The sequence below is a fragment of the Eumetopias jubatus genome, unplaced genomic scaffold (assembly GCF_037043125.1).
Source record: "Eumetopias jubatus isolate StellerSeaLion01/CBP00866 unplaced genomic scaffold, mEumJub1_p1.0 scaffold_2, whole genome shotgun sequence".
NCBI lineage: Eukaryota > Metazoa > Chordata > Mammalia > Carnivora > Otariidae > Eumetopias > Eumetopias jubatus.
Genome location: NW_028274808.1, coordinates 101662148 through 101679522, shown reverse-complemented (window position 1 = coordinate 101679522; position 17375 = coordinate 101662148). Strand labels below are relative to the sequence as shown.

The following is a 17375-nucleotide window of genomic DNA, read 5'->3' as shown; positions in this document are numbered from 1 at the left end:
AGTGAGGATTAAATATTCAATTATTTTTCTTTTTAGTTGAGTTGTATTCCTGGGCCTTGTCCAACTTCAGATGATTTGAAATATACTATGACTCGTTTAGCAGTAGATGGAGCAGATATTTATATTGTGGAGCATGGCTGTGCTACAAATCTAAAGGTATACTTTTGTCTGTTTCTTGGCCAGTGTAGTTCTTTTAACATTCTACCAAACCAAACTTCCATTTCTTTTTTTTTTTTTTAAGATTTATTTATTTTAGAGCGAGAGAGAGAGAGCATGAGTGGGGGCTGGGGGGAGGAGAGAGGGAGAACAAGAGAGAAGCAGACTCCCCACTGAGCGTGGAGCCAGACGTTTGGCTCTCACAACCCTGAGATCATGACCTGAGCCAAAATCAAGAGTCAGTCGCTTAACTTACTGAGCCACCCAGGCACCCCAAAACCTCCATTTCTTGAGGTAGAACACACATTTATAATTTGCCATCTCACAAAACACTACACAATTCCAGGAGATAGCTTTCTGTTTTTGGCTCATCCATGTTCTCTTCCAGTCTATTTCTTCACTACTATTTTACTCTAACTGAATTATAACTTTGCTTTATGGCAGGGATGTAAACTTGGAGGTTGCTTTTATGGCAGGGATTAAATTGGTAGTGTTTTTAAAAGATTTGATTTTGAATGCCTTTAGGTTTTATACATTTATATCCTGCCTGGCTCCTGAAAACATTTTGTTTGCCACCTCTGCTTTGTGGGTTACTGCTTAAAATTAAACCTTGTTAAAAGTCTGTGATTTTATTACTTACTACCAACATTTCTTTCTTCCTTCTCTTGTTTTCCTTTCGACTTATGTTCTTTTCCTTTTATCCTCTTTTTTATTAACTGAATGTCTACTTTTATTCTGTTGCATTTATCTTTTCTATTTCCCTTTTTTCTCTTTTCCCTTCTTTCATGCAATTTGGAAATAAATAACTGTTCTGTAGCTTATTCTAAGTTGCTTAAGAATACAGAAACTACAGTTTTATTTCATTTTCTTCATGCAATTTAGATGGGTGCAATTCGAGTTGCAAACTGTAATCTCCACAATCAGTCGGTTGGGGAAGGAATAAGTGCTGCAATTCAGGATTTTCAAGTGAGACAGTACATTGAACAATTAAATAATTCCAGAGTTGGACTTCAGCCTGCAGTACTGCGGAGGGCCTATTGGCTTGAAGCGGGGTCAGCCAATTTAGGACTCATTACTGTTGATATTGCCTTAGCTGCTGATCATCATTCTAAACATGAGGCTCAGAGACATTTCTTAGAAACTCATGATGCCAGAACTAAGAGGTAAGTGAAATTTAAGGAACTTAATGGTCCCAAGTTCAGACAAAAATTACCTTATAATTATAGAGGAAATTCTACTGTTAGGAATGGAATAGGAACATTTTACATAAAGACTAAATATGATTGTGCTGGGTACACCTCAGTGGAGGTATAAGAACCTGATATTTAAGTAAATATGTTGTATATCTCATCTCTGATAATGGTATGGTTGATGGAAATAACACTGTTTTTTATTGTGTTTCCAAGCCCATACTATGTGTATTAGCAGTGAAATAAGTTTAAATTACTAGTTCCCAAATAACGTTTTATAGAGCACTACTCCCCTTTCTCTCTCACCACAGCCTTCCACTTTGATTTCATCATTTCTAGAAAACATCATTGCTATCACCTTGTACTCTACAAAACTCTTCCTTTTGTGAGCTCTCACAACTGCAAGGGAGTCTAAGGGAATATAATCCTCAAGAAACAGTCATTAAGAAATAATTGTATCTGCCATTTAAAAAGTTGCCAGAGCCTCTTACTAAATCATGTCCATTTAAAATGCCAGTATAACTTTTTTCCATCCCCAGCTCCCTCATTATAAAGTTAATATGAGCTTATTTTAAAAATTGAGAAAACTATTATGAAATAAAGGAAAATAATTGCCATAACCTTACCACACTGAATTTGTCATATTTCTTCCCCATATTTTTAATGTATCTTTCTTATACTTGAAATCATCCTGTATTTATAATTTCTGCATGTTTGTGTTAAACTTCTATCCTAAGCATCTGCCAATATGATCGAAAATTTTATAAATTTCCTTTCAAACAAATGATAGAACACCATCAAAAAGATATATTGTACTTTATTTAGCCATTGCCCTTAAATACATATATAAGTGTTTCTAAATTTTTCATTATAAATAATAGTAAGAGGAACATTTTTTTGCACATAAAATCTTTTCCCACATGTTCTTTAAATTCCCTTTAAATAGTTTCCTTAGAAGGGGAGTGTGACTGTGCTAAAAACTGGACCTTTTGATATGCATTCCCAAATTCCCAGAAAGATTATTTCACTTTATATTCCCAGTGGCTTTTTAGGAGAATCTGTGTCTCACTGCATCTTTGCTATCCTTTATGTGTTTTATGATAACTGAAAGATGATATTTCTGTTTTATTTTGCATTTCTTTATTTCTGAGATTAATACTTTTTTCATGTATTTACTGGTGGTTTTTATTTCCTCATTTGTGAATTGCATATTACTATTCTATGTATATTTATTTATTGGCATATTGGTGTATTTCTTACCAATTTTTAAGAGCTCTTTATAGATTATCTCCTTTCAGTAGTCCCTGTTGCTAATATTTTGCAATTTGTTTCATTTTTAAATTTTTTTGGTCTTATGTACAGACTTCAATTTTTGTGCATTCAAATATGTCTGTTTGTAACCTTTGTAATTTCTTGTATTAATTTGAGAAAATATTTCTTTTGCTAGTAATCACATGGCACTTGTATTTTCTTATTTTTTTCTATTCCTTTTTTCTGGTTGTTAACATATAAAACTCTGTTTTTTTGTTTTTGAGGTTTTTTTTAGGGAGATAGAGAATGAGAGAGCATGTGCATGGGTGCACATGGTTGGAGGGGAGGGCAGGAGCAGAGAGAGAATCTTAAGCAGGCTCCATGCTCAGCCCAGAGCCCGATGGGGAGCTCGATCTCATACCCTAAGCTTAAATCAAAAGTTGGATGCTTAACCAAGTGAGCCACCCAGGTGCCCCTCTATCTGGATTTTGAATGGTGTGTTTGTATTAATCCAGCCAAGGGTGTAAATAGATTTTTTTTTGCAAATATGTATTCAAATACAGGGGTAAAAATTTATACCTAATACACATTTATTTTTCCATTTCATCACAAACGTTTAGATACTTTCATCTGTTAATTTCCTAAAAGAAGTATTTTTCTTGTTTTAAAAAATTATGAGTTTTTTACTGAGATTACATTAATCTTTTAAGTTACTTTAAGCCTGACATCTTGTAAACCTGAGTATGGAAGCTCATGTGTGGGAAATAATGTTTTAAAAAAACTTTGGTTTCTTTGTTAATTATTGCTCAGGAAGCCAGTTACTATGAACAAAGTGCCTGGGTCTAATTAGGTCAGATGATAGAACAAGGTGCTAATGAAGCGAAGGAAATGGCACCACGTGATTCAAGTTCCAGGTGTTCAAGTAAATCCAACTATTTAGAGTGGTCTCAGTGCTCTGTTTGGTTAAAAATTGTGAAGAATGGGATTTTATCCTACTTGTAAGCTAACAAGTTAGCCTGCCACAGTTTCACGGATGCTGCCAGAAGACACAAGACTCCTGGTCAGGGACAAAGGACTTTATTACAACAAAAGCATGAACCGGAGTCATATGTGTTTTTATGGGTTCCCTGTGCCCTCCAAGTAAGGTTGCCAGATGAAATAGAGGATGTCTAGTTAAATTTGAATTTCAGATAAACAACGAATAACTTTTTAGTATAGATGTGTCATATTGTCCCATACATTGCATAGGACAAACTTATTTTTATTTGCTATATTTGGTACCCCATTCATGAATCTTTTGGATGGATGTCTGCAAAAAAGTCCATGATGGATGTCTGCACACAGTGGGATGCATTATAGAAGAGGAATATTGAACTTAGGGGTTCTATCACTTTTATAATAAGTGGAAGCAAACCTACTCTTTTCCAGGGTGAGACATTACCTCATCTCTTTAGGTTGTTTACTGCCAGTACAATCCCAAGCAATAGCCTGGTCAGAGCTTTGCAATCTTGGCATACCCACAAGAACAGGTAGGGATGTTTAGGGCATATTGGGAATTGCCCTCCCAACATGATAACTCATTGACCTTCAGCTTTGGCTGCCTATGTGCATATTTGTTTCCCAGGAGTTTTGGAACCTACGTGTATTCTTTTTTGATATAACTGGAAAAGTTACTGGACACACAGGTCATTAGTTTCTTTAGTGTTTTTGAAAAGTATGGTTCCCAAACCACCACCACCAGTGTCTCCTTGGAACTTGTTAGAAATTTACATAATCAGGTCTTACTAGACCTCAGTCAGAAACTCTGGGGGTGCAGCCCTGCTCTCCATAGTATAATAAGCCCTCCAGATAATTCTAATGCAAGCTAAAGTTTGAGAACTAGTGCATTGGATTGTAATAAAGGTAAGGAAGGGGAGCTTACATTTGTTATGCAACTTCTGTATTCCAGATTTTATATCAGGTGCTTTACATTTAATCTTCAAAACAGTCTTATTAGGTATATCAGACCACAATTTTACAGTTGAGGAAACTGAAGCTCAGAAATGTTAACTAATTGACCAAGGTCCTAGAGTTATTAACTGGCACAGCTGGAATTTGAACCCATGTCTAGATGAATGCAAACCCATGCATTTTACTAAGCTTTGTGCTACACAAATGAGCTCAAAAAGTGTATGGAATATGTAAGGTCTTTTATTTTGTTAGTGCTTACAATAGTTTGCTGAGTGACTGAATCTTAATGCTTTAAAATAGAGAAGTGATTTGAATTTGATAACGTTTTACTAAAGTAATATGTCAGATTCTCCCTAATCCTAAGGCTTTCTCACATATTTTTCCTTCTGTCCTCTAGACTGATGTTTCACTTCTATCTTGATATAATTCATCTCATCTTTCACATCTCAAATATTACTTTTTGGAAGAGTCCTTCTATTTTCCTTGTCACAATACCTTGTGTTTTTTGTTTTGTTTTTACCTCATAGCACTCAGTATAATTTATGATTAGATATTTTTTTTTTGTGACTTGCCTTTGCCTCTGTACTCTGAACTTCATATGGATAAGACTGTGTCTGTCAGTTTCACCTAGCACAATACTAGGCACATATAAATTATGTTCAAGAAATATAAATGAGTGAATGTAAAATGAAAATGATAATACCTATTCTGTCTTCTTTGAGGGCCCTGAGGATCCAATGAGATAATGCCTGTAAAAATACTTAGAAAGACTGTTAATATGAGGTGATTTTATTATTTAAAGTTAAAAAAGAGGAATAAAAATATAGTGCCCGTATTTGAATTATATAATATTTTTTTAAGAAAGTAGGAGAGTTAATACACTGACGGGTTTTTGTGTGGATCATTCACAGAACCCAAAAAATATTACACACATTTTCTCCCATTGTCCTAATTCTTAATACTTTGTTCAGAGTCCTTATTCCAAAATTATTACAGTTTTTTCCTCTAATAAAGAATGGGTTATTTGGGTTTTATTGAGAAATAGATTTCTTATTTGCCCTACATTTATAGTGTTTTGGTGTATTTGCCATGTGAAGTAGGCTCTGAAATGCTAACAGTGATAAATTATGTATTTGGTATAATCTGTACCAATAATTTTGTCCATTTTTTACATTAATGTTTAAAATTTTTAGTCCTTTTGAGAATATTTACTACTGTTTTTAAATGGAACTTAAATGTCTGATCTTTATATTTGCTTCTTTTTAGTTTTTTTTTAGGTATGCTGTATCTCTCTTTCTGTTCCTACTTATTTTCATCTCATCGTGGTGAGACTATTTTTTTTAAGAAGACAAAATGGTTAGACACTCCACAGTAAAATAAGCTTTTGTGTTTGTGTTTACCTTGTCTTTTAAAAATATTAACAATTAATTTTAATTAATTATCTGCCAAAAAGTTTATTTCCTAATGAGTTTTTGTTATGGTGTTGCTTTTGTTTGTTTTGTCTTGGGTTCTGTTTAGGTTGTGGTTTTTGTGGCCAGATGATACCCTGAAGAATAAGAGGTGTAGGAACAAGTGTGGTTGTCTCGGTGGCTGCAGATTCTTTGGTGGCACAGTAACTGGCCTAGATTTCTTCAAACTTGAAGAGTTGACACCTTCCAGTAGTTCTGCATTTTCAAGCACGAGTGCAGAGTCTGATATGTATTATGGACAGTCTCTGCTACAGCCTGGAGAATGGATTATTACTAAAGAAATTCCCAAAATTGTAGATGGTAATGTGTTATTTTGTTACTTGTGCTAATCTTTTTTATCTTTATCCTTATGCCATGCTGAGAGAAGTTCAGTGTTACTTTGTTCAACTCAATTCTTTGAGTGGTCTTATAGGTAGGATTCAGTTTAATCTTCCTTTGTTTTGCAGGTGGTTTAACTAAAGCCAGAGAAGACTAGTGAGTTTTTTACAGTTACACAAGGCAAAAGTAGGTCTACCCTTCAGATCTATTGTTGACATTGGTGATTTTCCTAGCTTATTCTGAGTATTTCCTTATATATCATTTTCCTAGACCTCAGCTTCCAGAGATTTACTTAAGAATAGCTGTGCTTCAAGGTAACAGTTGTTTTACCAGTTTACTTTTATAGGAAAACTTAGTAGTAATATTTATACTGTTGGCCCTCATATTACCAGCTATTTCGCAAGATATTCTTTTATCACTAAAATTGAACATGTCAAGAAGAGAAATGTGGCTTTAGACCCTGTAGGATAACTTTGCAAATACACAAGTGTGTGATATGAGCAGTAAATGGAGGCTTTCAGTATCCTAGATTTAGATTTATCTAGCATCTTTTCTCTGAAGACTTCAGAAGTGGATTTTCCTTTGGGGTTTTTAGTTGTATGTTCCCACAGTTAAGTGCAGTATACTGCTTAAGTTGTCATGCTGTCAAGAAGTGAAATGTGGAAAAATCTTGGTATTTTATATTTTATATTAGCCTTTTCCCCTTTATTCAAAAACGTTAACAGCACTGCCTTTTGTCAGTGGACAAAAGGGGAGAAAAGAAGTTTCAACTTTAAAAGTTCATTGATTTCCCATGTATAAGGAGCTCTTAGAAGAAAGAGCTGGACTGCATATACCAAGTTCTTGCTTTATGATTTTTCACTAAATATTAATACATAAGTATGTACATCTTATTTAAGGTTGTTTAACTTCAGCAATTTTGCCTAGAATAAGAGCAGATTATCCTATAAAATCTGCAAACATCAAAAGTTCTTGACATTTAAAGGATAGGGAAGATGCTAAATAAAATATATCATTTTTCTTACAATATTACTTTATTACATTTGAATGTTTGTTTTTAAAGGTTTTCACAGGTATTTTCTCATTTAATCTTTAGGCTACCATGTGAGTTCTGTATTTTCCTTGTTTATAGTGAAGAAAGTGAGGCTCATCACTGAGAGGGAGTTGCACGAAGTCAGATGGCTAAGCAGAAACTAGAATCAGGGCCATCAAAGCCACTTCAGTGTTCTTTCTACCATACTACAGCTGGCACTAATTATAAACACTGCTTGATTTTCTGATCTGCAGATCAAAGTTTAACCATCACAAAGGGAAGGAAGAAAATCTACAGGGAATTTACACATGGTATAAAAGAGGGAAGAGAGCAAATTCTCTAACTGAACAAAGCAAAGCTCATTATAACTCTTATAATGTATAATAGAGATTGTATCTCCTATTGATTCAGGAGTGAGCTATAATTCCCAAATGACTATGAGTTTACTATAGAATTAACCCCTATGTAAGTATCTGACTTCTGATTGTTGAAGTTTCTAGGAGCCAAGTATAGATAAGCAGTATTAGGATACAATCAAGAGGGCACATGGTAGAATGCAGGATTTCCTTGGAAGGTCAGTGACCACTAGTTTCCCACCACTTAGAAGTGAATGAAACCCATTTTTCTTCTGACATTTATTCTGATTTTTCCATTTGTGATAGTAGAAGTGAATAATATTACTATATTATAAGTTCTTAAGTCTTCTTTCCCTTAAATTCCATCTAGAACTGTATTCTGCTTGGAGAGGTGTTTTCTCCTACTAACGGGTTCTTCTTTCTTGGGTAACACAGGGATGGCTGGAGGAGAATAGAAACTGGGCAGGAGTTTTTGTTTGTTTGTTTTGTTTTTTAATCTAAGCAATTTAGAACTCTCCTTTCATCCCCTCACCCCCAGTTTACATAACATGTCTTATAAAAGGCTGAGGAAATGTTCCACATTAAAGAGTACATGACAACTGAATGCAATAATATATGATCCTAGATTGAATCTTGTACTAGAGGGGGCAGAGGTGCTTTAAAGGACATTATTGGGTCAATTGAGAAAACTGGAAGGCACATGGTAGATTAGATAACAGTATTGTATGAATACTAAATTTACCAAGTTAATAATTATATAGTTATTACATATTATTCTTCAGAAATAAACACTTAACTATCTAGGATAAAAGGTCACTATGTCTGCAAGTTGCTGTCAATTCAAAAAGTTTTATGCATATATTATATATATTAGAGCAAATGTGGCAAAATGTTTAAAATAGGTATTCCGAGTAAAAGATAATATGGTGGCTTGGAATTATTCTTTAAAGTTTTCTGTAAGTTTGACAATTTTCAAATAAAGTTTAAAAAAATAAGAAAAAATTCACTGTCTATGGACTCTGGACCCATACTTAATGTAGATATCTTTCTATAGTGTTTAGGGTATTGCTATGTGAAATTGGATATTTGTGCTTTTAAAAAATGATTATATTTATAGAAATAGGGAATTGGATTCAGGGCTCTTATTTTTCATAAATTGCTTTTGAAATTATTATGTTCATGTAACCTACTTTTTTGTTTGTTTATTCAGGTAATGTGAATGGCATGAAGAGGAAAGAATGGGAAAACAAATCAGTGGGAATAGAAGTAGAAAGAAAAACTCAGCACCTTAGTCTTCAAGTACCATTACGATCTCATAGCTCATCCTCTTCCTCAGAAGAGAATAGTAGTTCTAGTGCTGCACAGCCTTTATTGGCCGGAGAAAAGGAAAGTCCCTCTTCTGTTGCTGATGACCATTTGGTCCAAAAAGAATTCTTGCATAGTGCAAAAAGAGAGGATGGTCAAGTAAGGTCAGTATTCAATTATATTTAGAAAATAGATTGGAAATTATAATAAGATTATAATTACTTAAAATTTTGGCAAGAAAAACTTTTCCCTCTCAACTAATCCCCTATAGAAAATTCTTTTCTCCTCCTGAACATATTTTTAAATGTCCATTTGCTGTTGTCTTGCTAATTATAAAATTAATACATATATATTCATTCCAGAAATAGGAAAATACAGAAAAATGTAGTGAAAATAAATATTTCTTGTCATACCACAGATATGAAAATTTTAGATTTTCCTCCAACCTCCTTGGCTATTCCTTCTTATTCCCTATTTCCATGTCCTCCATTTTTTTCCCTCCATTTCTTCTTTTTCTTCCTCTTACAGCCTGCCATTTGTTAGATGTTCTGGATACTCAGGACTCTGTTCTGTGCCTTTATCTCCACTCACTCTATACTATTTCCCTAGACAGTCTCAGTAACTGTGTGGCTTCAATTGTGATCTATAGCCAACATCTTTTAAATGTAAAACTCTAGCCAAAACTTTGGTCCCTGTAGGCGCAGCTACCTTTTTGATATTTCTACTTGTATGTTTCATGGAGACCTTAAACTCAGCCCATAAAAAGTGACCTTGCGTGACCAAAGCCCTTGTAGATTTTGTTGGACAAACTTTTAAAGAATGTAAAAAAAAAAGTTATAAATGTATTAGTGTCCAGGAATTATGGATGGAAGATTATACTTTGGGTTTAAGTTTTTATTATGTTGTAAACTGCCTTAATTTTTTTTGGAACTACATGGGGTATGAACACATATTGTGCTGTTTTGTTACTTTGTATAGATATTTCATTGTAAAATTTCAGATTTTCCTTTATTTATAAAATAAATGATTAAGATTACTATAAAAATTTTATAAGTACTTCTGTTTATACTTAAATTATACCATGTACAGTAATGGTAATAACTTTGCTTTCCATTTTAGTATTCCTACAGAAATTTCAGGAAACAGCCCTGTATCTCCTAATACTCAGGAAAAGTCAGTAGGTCAATCTCCTTTGAGATCTCCCTTGAAACGACAAGCCTCTGTATGTTCCACTCGACTTGGGAGTACCAAGAGCCTTACTGCTGCTTTTTATGGGGACAAGCAACCTGTTACAGTTGGAGTCCAGTTTAGTAGTGATGTCTCCCGAAGTGATGAAAATGTATTAGACTCACCAAAGCAGAGAAGAAGTTTTGGTTCATTTCCATACACACCATCGGCAGACTCCAATTCATTTCATCAATATCGGTCAATGGATTCCAGCATGTCAATGGCTGATAGCGAAGCCTACTTTTCTGCAGCTGAAGAATTTGAGCCCATTAGCAGTGATGAAGGCCCTGGAACTTATCCAGGTAGAAAAAAGAAGAAAAAGCAAACACAGCAGATTGACTACAGTAGGGGTTCCATATATCACAGTGTGGAGGGACCACTTACTGGCCATGGAGAAAGCATTCAAGATCCCCGAACTCTGCCATTCAAAACTCATCCTTCCCAGGCTTCATTTGTTTCTGCATTAGGTGGAGAAGATGACGTTATAGAACATCCATATGTTGTAGAGGTTGAGAAAACAGTAGAGAGTGAACAGATTACTTCTCAACAACCTGTGATGAATTGTTATCAGACTTACCTTACTCAGTTCCAGGTACTTAATTGGTCAGTGAAGCACCCTACTAACAAAAGAACCTCTAAGTCCTCATTGCATCGTCCCCTCGATCTTGATACTCCAACCAGTGAAGAAAGTTCATCATCATTTGAACAGCTTTCTGTTCCAACTTTTAAGGTATAAACCAGATCATTAGTTTCCACTGATAGGTTTACTTAGATAAATCAATTTTTAAGATGTTTCCAAAATTATTCTCTCAGTCGTTTTAACTATCTCTCTAGAAGAAGAAATTTTTGAAGTCATGGCTTCATGTGTGACAATAAATCTCAGGGTTACTGATGAGTATTATAAATTTAAACATCTCAAATTGAGGAATAGTTACAGACTTGATTGCCACAATGTTAGTCAATTAACATATAGTCTCTATATTATGCTCTAAGATTAGGAACAAGTTTATGAATTCAAACTTTTGTGTGTCTTAAAAATAAAATTTTGAAATTATTTTTAATAGCTGGTGTTCTTTCTACTTAATCTGTAACTGCTGCTGTGCAAATCCAATTCCATGCACTTGACATTTGAGATCTTATAATTTAGCAGGAATTGGTTATTGTCCATTTCTGTAATGAATTCTGTAAATAGCTTTTTAAAGGAAAACTGAAAATACATCAAAATAAATTTAGTGATAATAACCAATGCGAAAACTATTTTTATAAAATTATACATTTATAAGAGATTTTTTATGATTTTAAAGAACAAAATTAAGCAAGTCAGATCTTATGGAAGGAACTGAATAACAGTGTGTAGGAATCTTATGTGGTATATACTTACATAAGCATATACACTTATTTAAAGTGTCTAAATGTTAATTTATTCACTCTTAATTCAAATATTTATTATATACTACTGTTTGCCAGGCATTTGATATACAGTGATGAGGAAAACAGACATAGGACTTAGAGTTTAGGTGTGGGAGACAGTTAATAGATAAAACAGATAAGTATATGATTACAAGTTGAGAAGAGTCTTATGAAGATAATCCAAAGATGCTGGGATAGAGAATAATGGGGGGGTGGAGCTACCTATATTGTGTTGACATGAGAGGTCTATCTGAGGAGGTAATATTTAAACTGAAACTTAAAGTATGAGAAGGAATTGATGATGGGGATACCTAGGCACAGGAAGGAGCCTTGCTAAAATTCTAAAGTGGGAAAAAGTCAGTGCACATCAGTAAGTTAGCAGGGACACTGCTCATTTTGAGGCTAAAGACCTAAATAAACAAAGACCAGATCATTAAGGACTTATAGACCATGGTGTATCAGTAGTTACAATTTCATTGAAATTTCATTAGGAAACTTGTGAGAGCTTTAAGGAAATGTGATCTCATGTACTTTGGCTACTGAGTGGAATTGAACTGTCATGAAGCAGAAGAAGAAGTGGGGTGATCACTTAGGAAGCTGTGGGCAGCAGTCTGTGCAAGAGATGATAGGACTGGACTTAAGTAATGCTGGAAATGTGATAAATGGAGTTGGAATATATATATATGCATTTGAGCAATATGTGTTGAAGAAAGAAGAAACATTAGTGACAGTTACAAAGTTTTGTTTTTGGTTTTGTTTTGTTTTTTTAAAGATTTATTTATTTGAGAGAGAGGTAGGCAGAGAGAGCATGAGCAGGGGGAGGGGCAGAGAGGGACAAGCAGACTCCCTGCTGAGCAGGTAGTCAGTCTCAGGGCTCCATCCTAGGACCCTGAGATCATGACCTGAGCCAAAGGCAGATGCTTAACCAGCTGAGCCACCCAGTACCCCCAAAGTTTTTGTTTTAAGGTTGTGCCACTTCTTGCCCAGTATAAATTGCCCATGTTATGACTTCAAAATGTTCTCTTTTTTCCATGTGAAAGTATGTTGGTATATGGATTTTCCAGTATAAAGCTCAGTGGTACTTCCAATACAGAATTGTACCTAAGAGGTTAGAATTATTTTAGTATTTTCAATAAATCTTTCTACTTTGATTAGACAGTCAAATCTCTGAACTAAATAAGTCAAGGAAGGAGTTCATATCTTTAGATCAAAATAGAATATAGGTGGTAAGAAAGTTATTTTTCTCTATTAAATCTGAATAACATATAAAAGGGGTCAGTTTCGTTTGAATAATCAAATGCATTATTTTATTTGTTTTCTTTTATGGACATACAATACAAGTTAGTTTTTCCTATAATTTAATGTTTCTCTGGGATTCTTCCTCACTTAAAAGTTGATTGTGCCAGGAGAAGATTCTAAAATTAGTTTAAGAAACACTCAGTTTGATAAGGAATTTGGGAGGAAAGACATTTGAAGCACTTACCTTTAAGCTTTAGTTGTATAGTCTTTTACCCTCATTGTTGAATCCTCACAGTCTTGCCCTGTCATTTGTCTGAATAATCAGAAAATGAAATTGCCAATTACATATTTTATCTGATTTTTCTCAATTTGTTAAGTATTTTTGTTAAGATTTATTAGAGAGAGAGAGAGAGAGTGGGTGGAGGGGCAGAGAGAGAGGGAGAGAGAATCCCTACGCATGGCTCAATCTCACGATCCTGAGATCATGACCTGAGCTGAAACCAAGAGACAGGCACTCAACCAACTGAGCCATCCAGGCACCTCTGTCTGTTAAATATTTTTATTGTACATATCAAAGTCATATTAACAAGGTAATCTGGATATTCACAAATAACAGTTGATAGCATAAAATTAGAGAACAAATAACATTAAGATTCTAGACTGTGAGTAATATTTTATATTATTTTAGGTTATCAAACAGGGGCTCACAGCTAATTCTTTACTAGACAGAGGAATGCAACTTTCAGGATCAACTTCGAAGTGAGTAAAAGTTACATACTTTTGAAGTTCAAAGTCAGTCTTTCTTGATTATTAGATATGTGGCATTTATCCTGAGAAATAACCATTCTTTACTTGACTATAAACTTTATTATTTATTTATTTAAAAAATGTTCCCTTCTAATTCTTTCTTTGACCCATGGCTTATTTAGAAATGCAATGCTTAATTTCCACGTATTTGAGAATTTTAAAAGATACCATTTCATTTTGTAATCACATAGTATGTTCTTTATAATTTTGATCTTTGCATTTGTTGAGACTTGTTTTGTACCCCAGCTTGTAGTCTGTATTGGTGAGTGTTCCGCAAGCAGTAGAAAAGAGTGTTTTTGCAGTTGCTGGATGGAGTATTATTTCATTTTTTTTTTTTTACAGCTTCTCATTTTTATTTATCCATTCTTACAAATAACATTTCATTGGCCATCATGTGGGAGGAATTGTCCAGGGCCTTGGGAAAATGAAAGAATAAGATTAGTTCTGGAACATTTTTTTTTAGATTTTATTTATTTGACAGAGAGAGAGAGAGACTACGGGAGCACCAAGCAGGGGAGGGGTCCGCAGGCAGAGGAAGAGGGAGAAGCAGGCTCCCCATTGAGCAGCGAGCCCGATGAGGGGCTCAATCCCAGGACCCTGGGATCATGACCTGAGCCAAAGGCAGACACTTAAACCCACTGAGCCACCCAGGCACCCTAGAACAGTTTTAAAAAATGAAGTAATTACCGTAAATAATTCAACTCTATTGTCTGTCATGGCTTTGCCAACATTTCTAAGCAGCCACTAGCATTTCTGTTGGACATAATGAGCAAGCCATAACTTGGCATATTGAAATTGGGAACTACCAAGAATTCAGTTTTGTAGTTTTCATATTTTGGAAAAGCCCCATCAAGTAAATATATCAGCATTTTTTTTCTTACTTGATGTATTAACCATCTTTGATCAGTTTGCATTTTTGCACCTCACTTATCTTTGCAAAGCATTTGGGACTTAAAATATCTAATCTGATTCCATGAAAATTTTAGTTGAAATAAATATATATTTGAGTGGCATTCATCTTAAGGAAATTCTAACTTCTGTTCTTTTTCATGGTGTTTTTAATATGTATTTACTTATTAAATTGTATAGTACACCATATACTCCTCTGGAAAAGAAAACTGTTGATAACACAGATGATGAAACGTTGACAGAAGAGTGGACCCTGGATCAGCCAGTCTCTCAAACCAGGACCACAGCCATAGTTGAAGTAAAAGGGACTGTTGATATTGTTCTGACTCCCCTGGTGGCTGAAGCTTTAGACAGGTATTAATTTTGTTGAAAAACATAATTTTTAACTACTATTTTATAAAATGATTAAGCGTATGTGATATGTGTTCATGAAGAAGATGTTGATGATGGCTATTTTGGTTGAACAAAGATGAAAATATGTTTTAAAAGGTCTGTTATCATTTGTTACTTTTTCAGGATAAATTCTATTGCAATATTAAAATAAATATATTGCATTATATTTTCCATTTTTTGCTTTGGGCTGATAAGCATAAAATGATCAAACACCCAGGAACTAATTATTATTTTTTATATTCTTACTACTATCCAGTCAATGAAGGGATAAAGGGGAAATAATAGATTACTCTGTCCTGCAAGGAGCTTATAGTCTATCAAGGGAGATAAAACTACCGTGGATGAAATCTAGAATGGAACATAATGGAACAGTTTAGATAAACTAGGCCGTAGTATTAAGTGATATTTAAGTTTTTCGTTTACTATTTTTCTTCCCTCAGGTACATTGAAGCAATGGTTCATTGTGCTAGTACCCGCCATCCAGCTGCAATTGTAGATGATCTCCATGCCAAAGTCCTCAGGGAGGCTGTCCAAAATAGCAAGACTACCTTCTCAGAAAATGTAAGAACTTTATATTCAGTGAGTTTAGCAAATTGAGTACTCTTCATGTATGCATGATATCTGAACTTGAAAAAAAAAAATTAAATATTAAAATTTTATCGCCATTTAAATTGGAATACATGGACGTTTCTAAATAGTCTTTATATGTTATTGGCTCCTTAAGAGATACCATATATAACTATACTATGGATTAAATAGCAATAAAATATTTATTAAATTTGTAGTTTTATTTTTTCTTTTATTTCAGAAGTAGCTTAATTGTAAGCCTTTCCTAAAGAACTTTGGTCCTAAGTGAATGAGCATTCTTCCCTGGTACATTCATTTTCTAAGAAAGCAATGCTGCATATTATTTTGGCTTTTCTCTGTGATTAGATCATTTGTATCTTAATATTTTTAGATTATTTTTGTTCACTTCAGTGAATCAAGTCCTCATCTGCTGGTGTGTGGAGTCTACTTATGCTGGAGTTCTAGCTATGGGGCCAGTTTCTTAGCAATCATATCCTGATGCTCCATTTGACTTTCCAATTTATCCGGGTCATATTTGGGCTAGAGACCAGAGGCATGGTTAAGTGAGGCTGATTATTTTTAATGATCCAACTATTCAAAACATTGGCATTTCATGTGATATAGGTAGTTAGGGTCGAGGTGCACACATCTTACTACTATTGTAAGAAATTTGAAAATATTCTCAGTCAACAAGGAGCCAATTATCAAATTCAAAATATGCTGTCAAATAAATACATTTTAGTAATTCTAAAATAATACTTATACCATTTTTTTTTTTCTGTTTCTCTGTAGACTGGTTTCACTTTATTTTATATCACTTCTCTCAGCCCTGAAGCTTCTGGTATTTTTCCTACCTTTTCAAAGCTAAACTGGATGGCAGCTGGCATATAGATGGGCATAAGGGAGCACAGTGAATAAGCAAGTTGCTATTGTGGATGTTGTGAAAATTATGAAAGTTCTGTGAAATAACAATTCTGCTTTAATTTCTTTAGCTATCTTCCAAACCAGATGTTAGAGGAACAAAAACTGAACACGCCACCATAGGAACGACTAACCAAGGACAAGCACAGACAAATCTTGTGATGAAGCAAGATAATGTAACAATTAAAGGTCTTCAGGCTAATGTTAGCATACCAAAGGTAACAATTCAATATTTTAAAAAAATTTTCCTGGAAGAGGAGAACATTTTGGTGGTTTTTATCCTTTGTATTTACTAAACTGAATGGTGGTAGAATAGATCATAATATCAAAAATACATATCTTATTCCTTTGATGATCTAATATAAAAATTAATAATAGAAATAGTTTACATAAGTGGGATATTAGGTAGTATTTGCTAAAATATTCCCCTCCAGTAACAATTGAATTATGATTACTTTATGAGTTTGTGTTTATAAGCTTTATCTTCATTACTCTCAGACACACAAATAGATATACCATTCCTAACAGTAGTTTTTCATTTTCCTGGATATCTTTATGTTTAAGTGATAATATTTTTCATCTCTGAAATTTATGACATTTTGTGTGTTAGGTAAACTTATGTTTGTTACAAGCCTCAGTGGAAGAATCTCCAAGTACAGCTCCTAGTAAAAGTGTGACTCATGTTTCTCTAGTAGCATTGTGTTTTGACAGAATTGCTACGCAAGTTCGTATGAACAGGTAAGAAAGATTTTATTAATTTGAGCCGTAATTTTCTTGTTGGATGTAAACGCAAGCCATAACCATTTTAATACATATCTGAAAATTCTAATGTTAAAACTCAAAATTGGTATTGGAATTTCAAATATCACTATAG

The 17375-nt window shown here is 34.0% G+C and overlaps 1 protein-coding gene across 9 annotated transcripts in view; it reads left to right on the top strand.

Annotated features, from left to right (window-relative positions):
- Nucleotides 1-17375, top strand: part of BLTP1 (bridge-like lipid transfer protein family member 1) — a 203535-nt gene that overhangs the window by 78973 nt on the left and 107187 nt on the right. For all 9 annotated transcript variants that reach the window (XM_088021053.1, XM_028102339.2, XM_028102340.2 and 6 more), the window contains exons 25-34: nt 37-156; nt 1039-1319; nt 6066-6316; nt 8934-9192; nt 10148-10985; nt 13593-13663; nt 14801-14974; nt 15454-15574; nt 16573-16719; nt 17112-17239. In XM_088021053.1, coding sequence (XP_087877179.1) covers nt 37-156; nt 1039-1319; nt 6066-6316; nt 8934-9192; nt 10148-10985; nt 13593-13663; nt 14801-14974; nt 15454-15574; nt 16573-16719; nt 17112-17239 — 2390 coding nt within the window. The remainder of the gene's footprint in view (nt 1-36; nt 157-1038; nt 1320-6065; nt 6317-8933; nt 9193-10147; nt 10986-13592; nt 13664-14800; nt 14975-15453; nt 15575-16572; nt 16720-17111; nt 17240-17375) is intronic.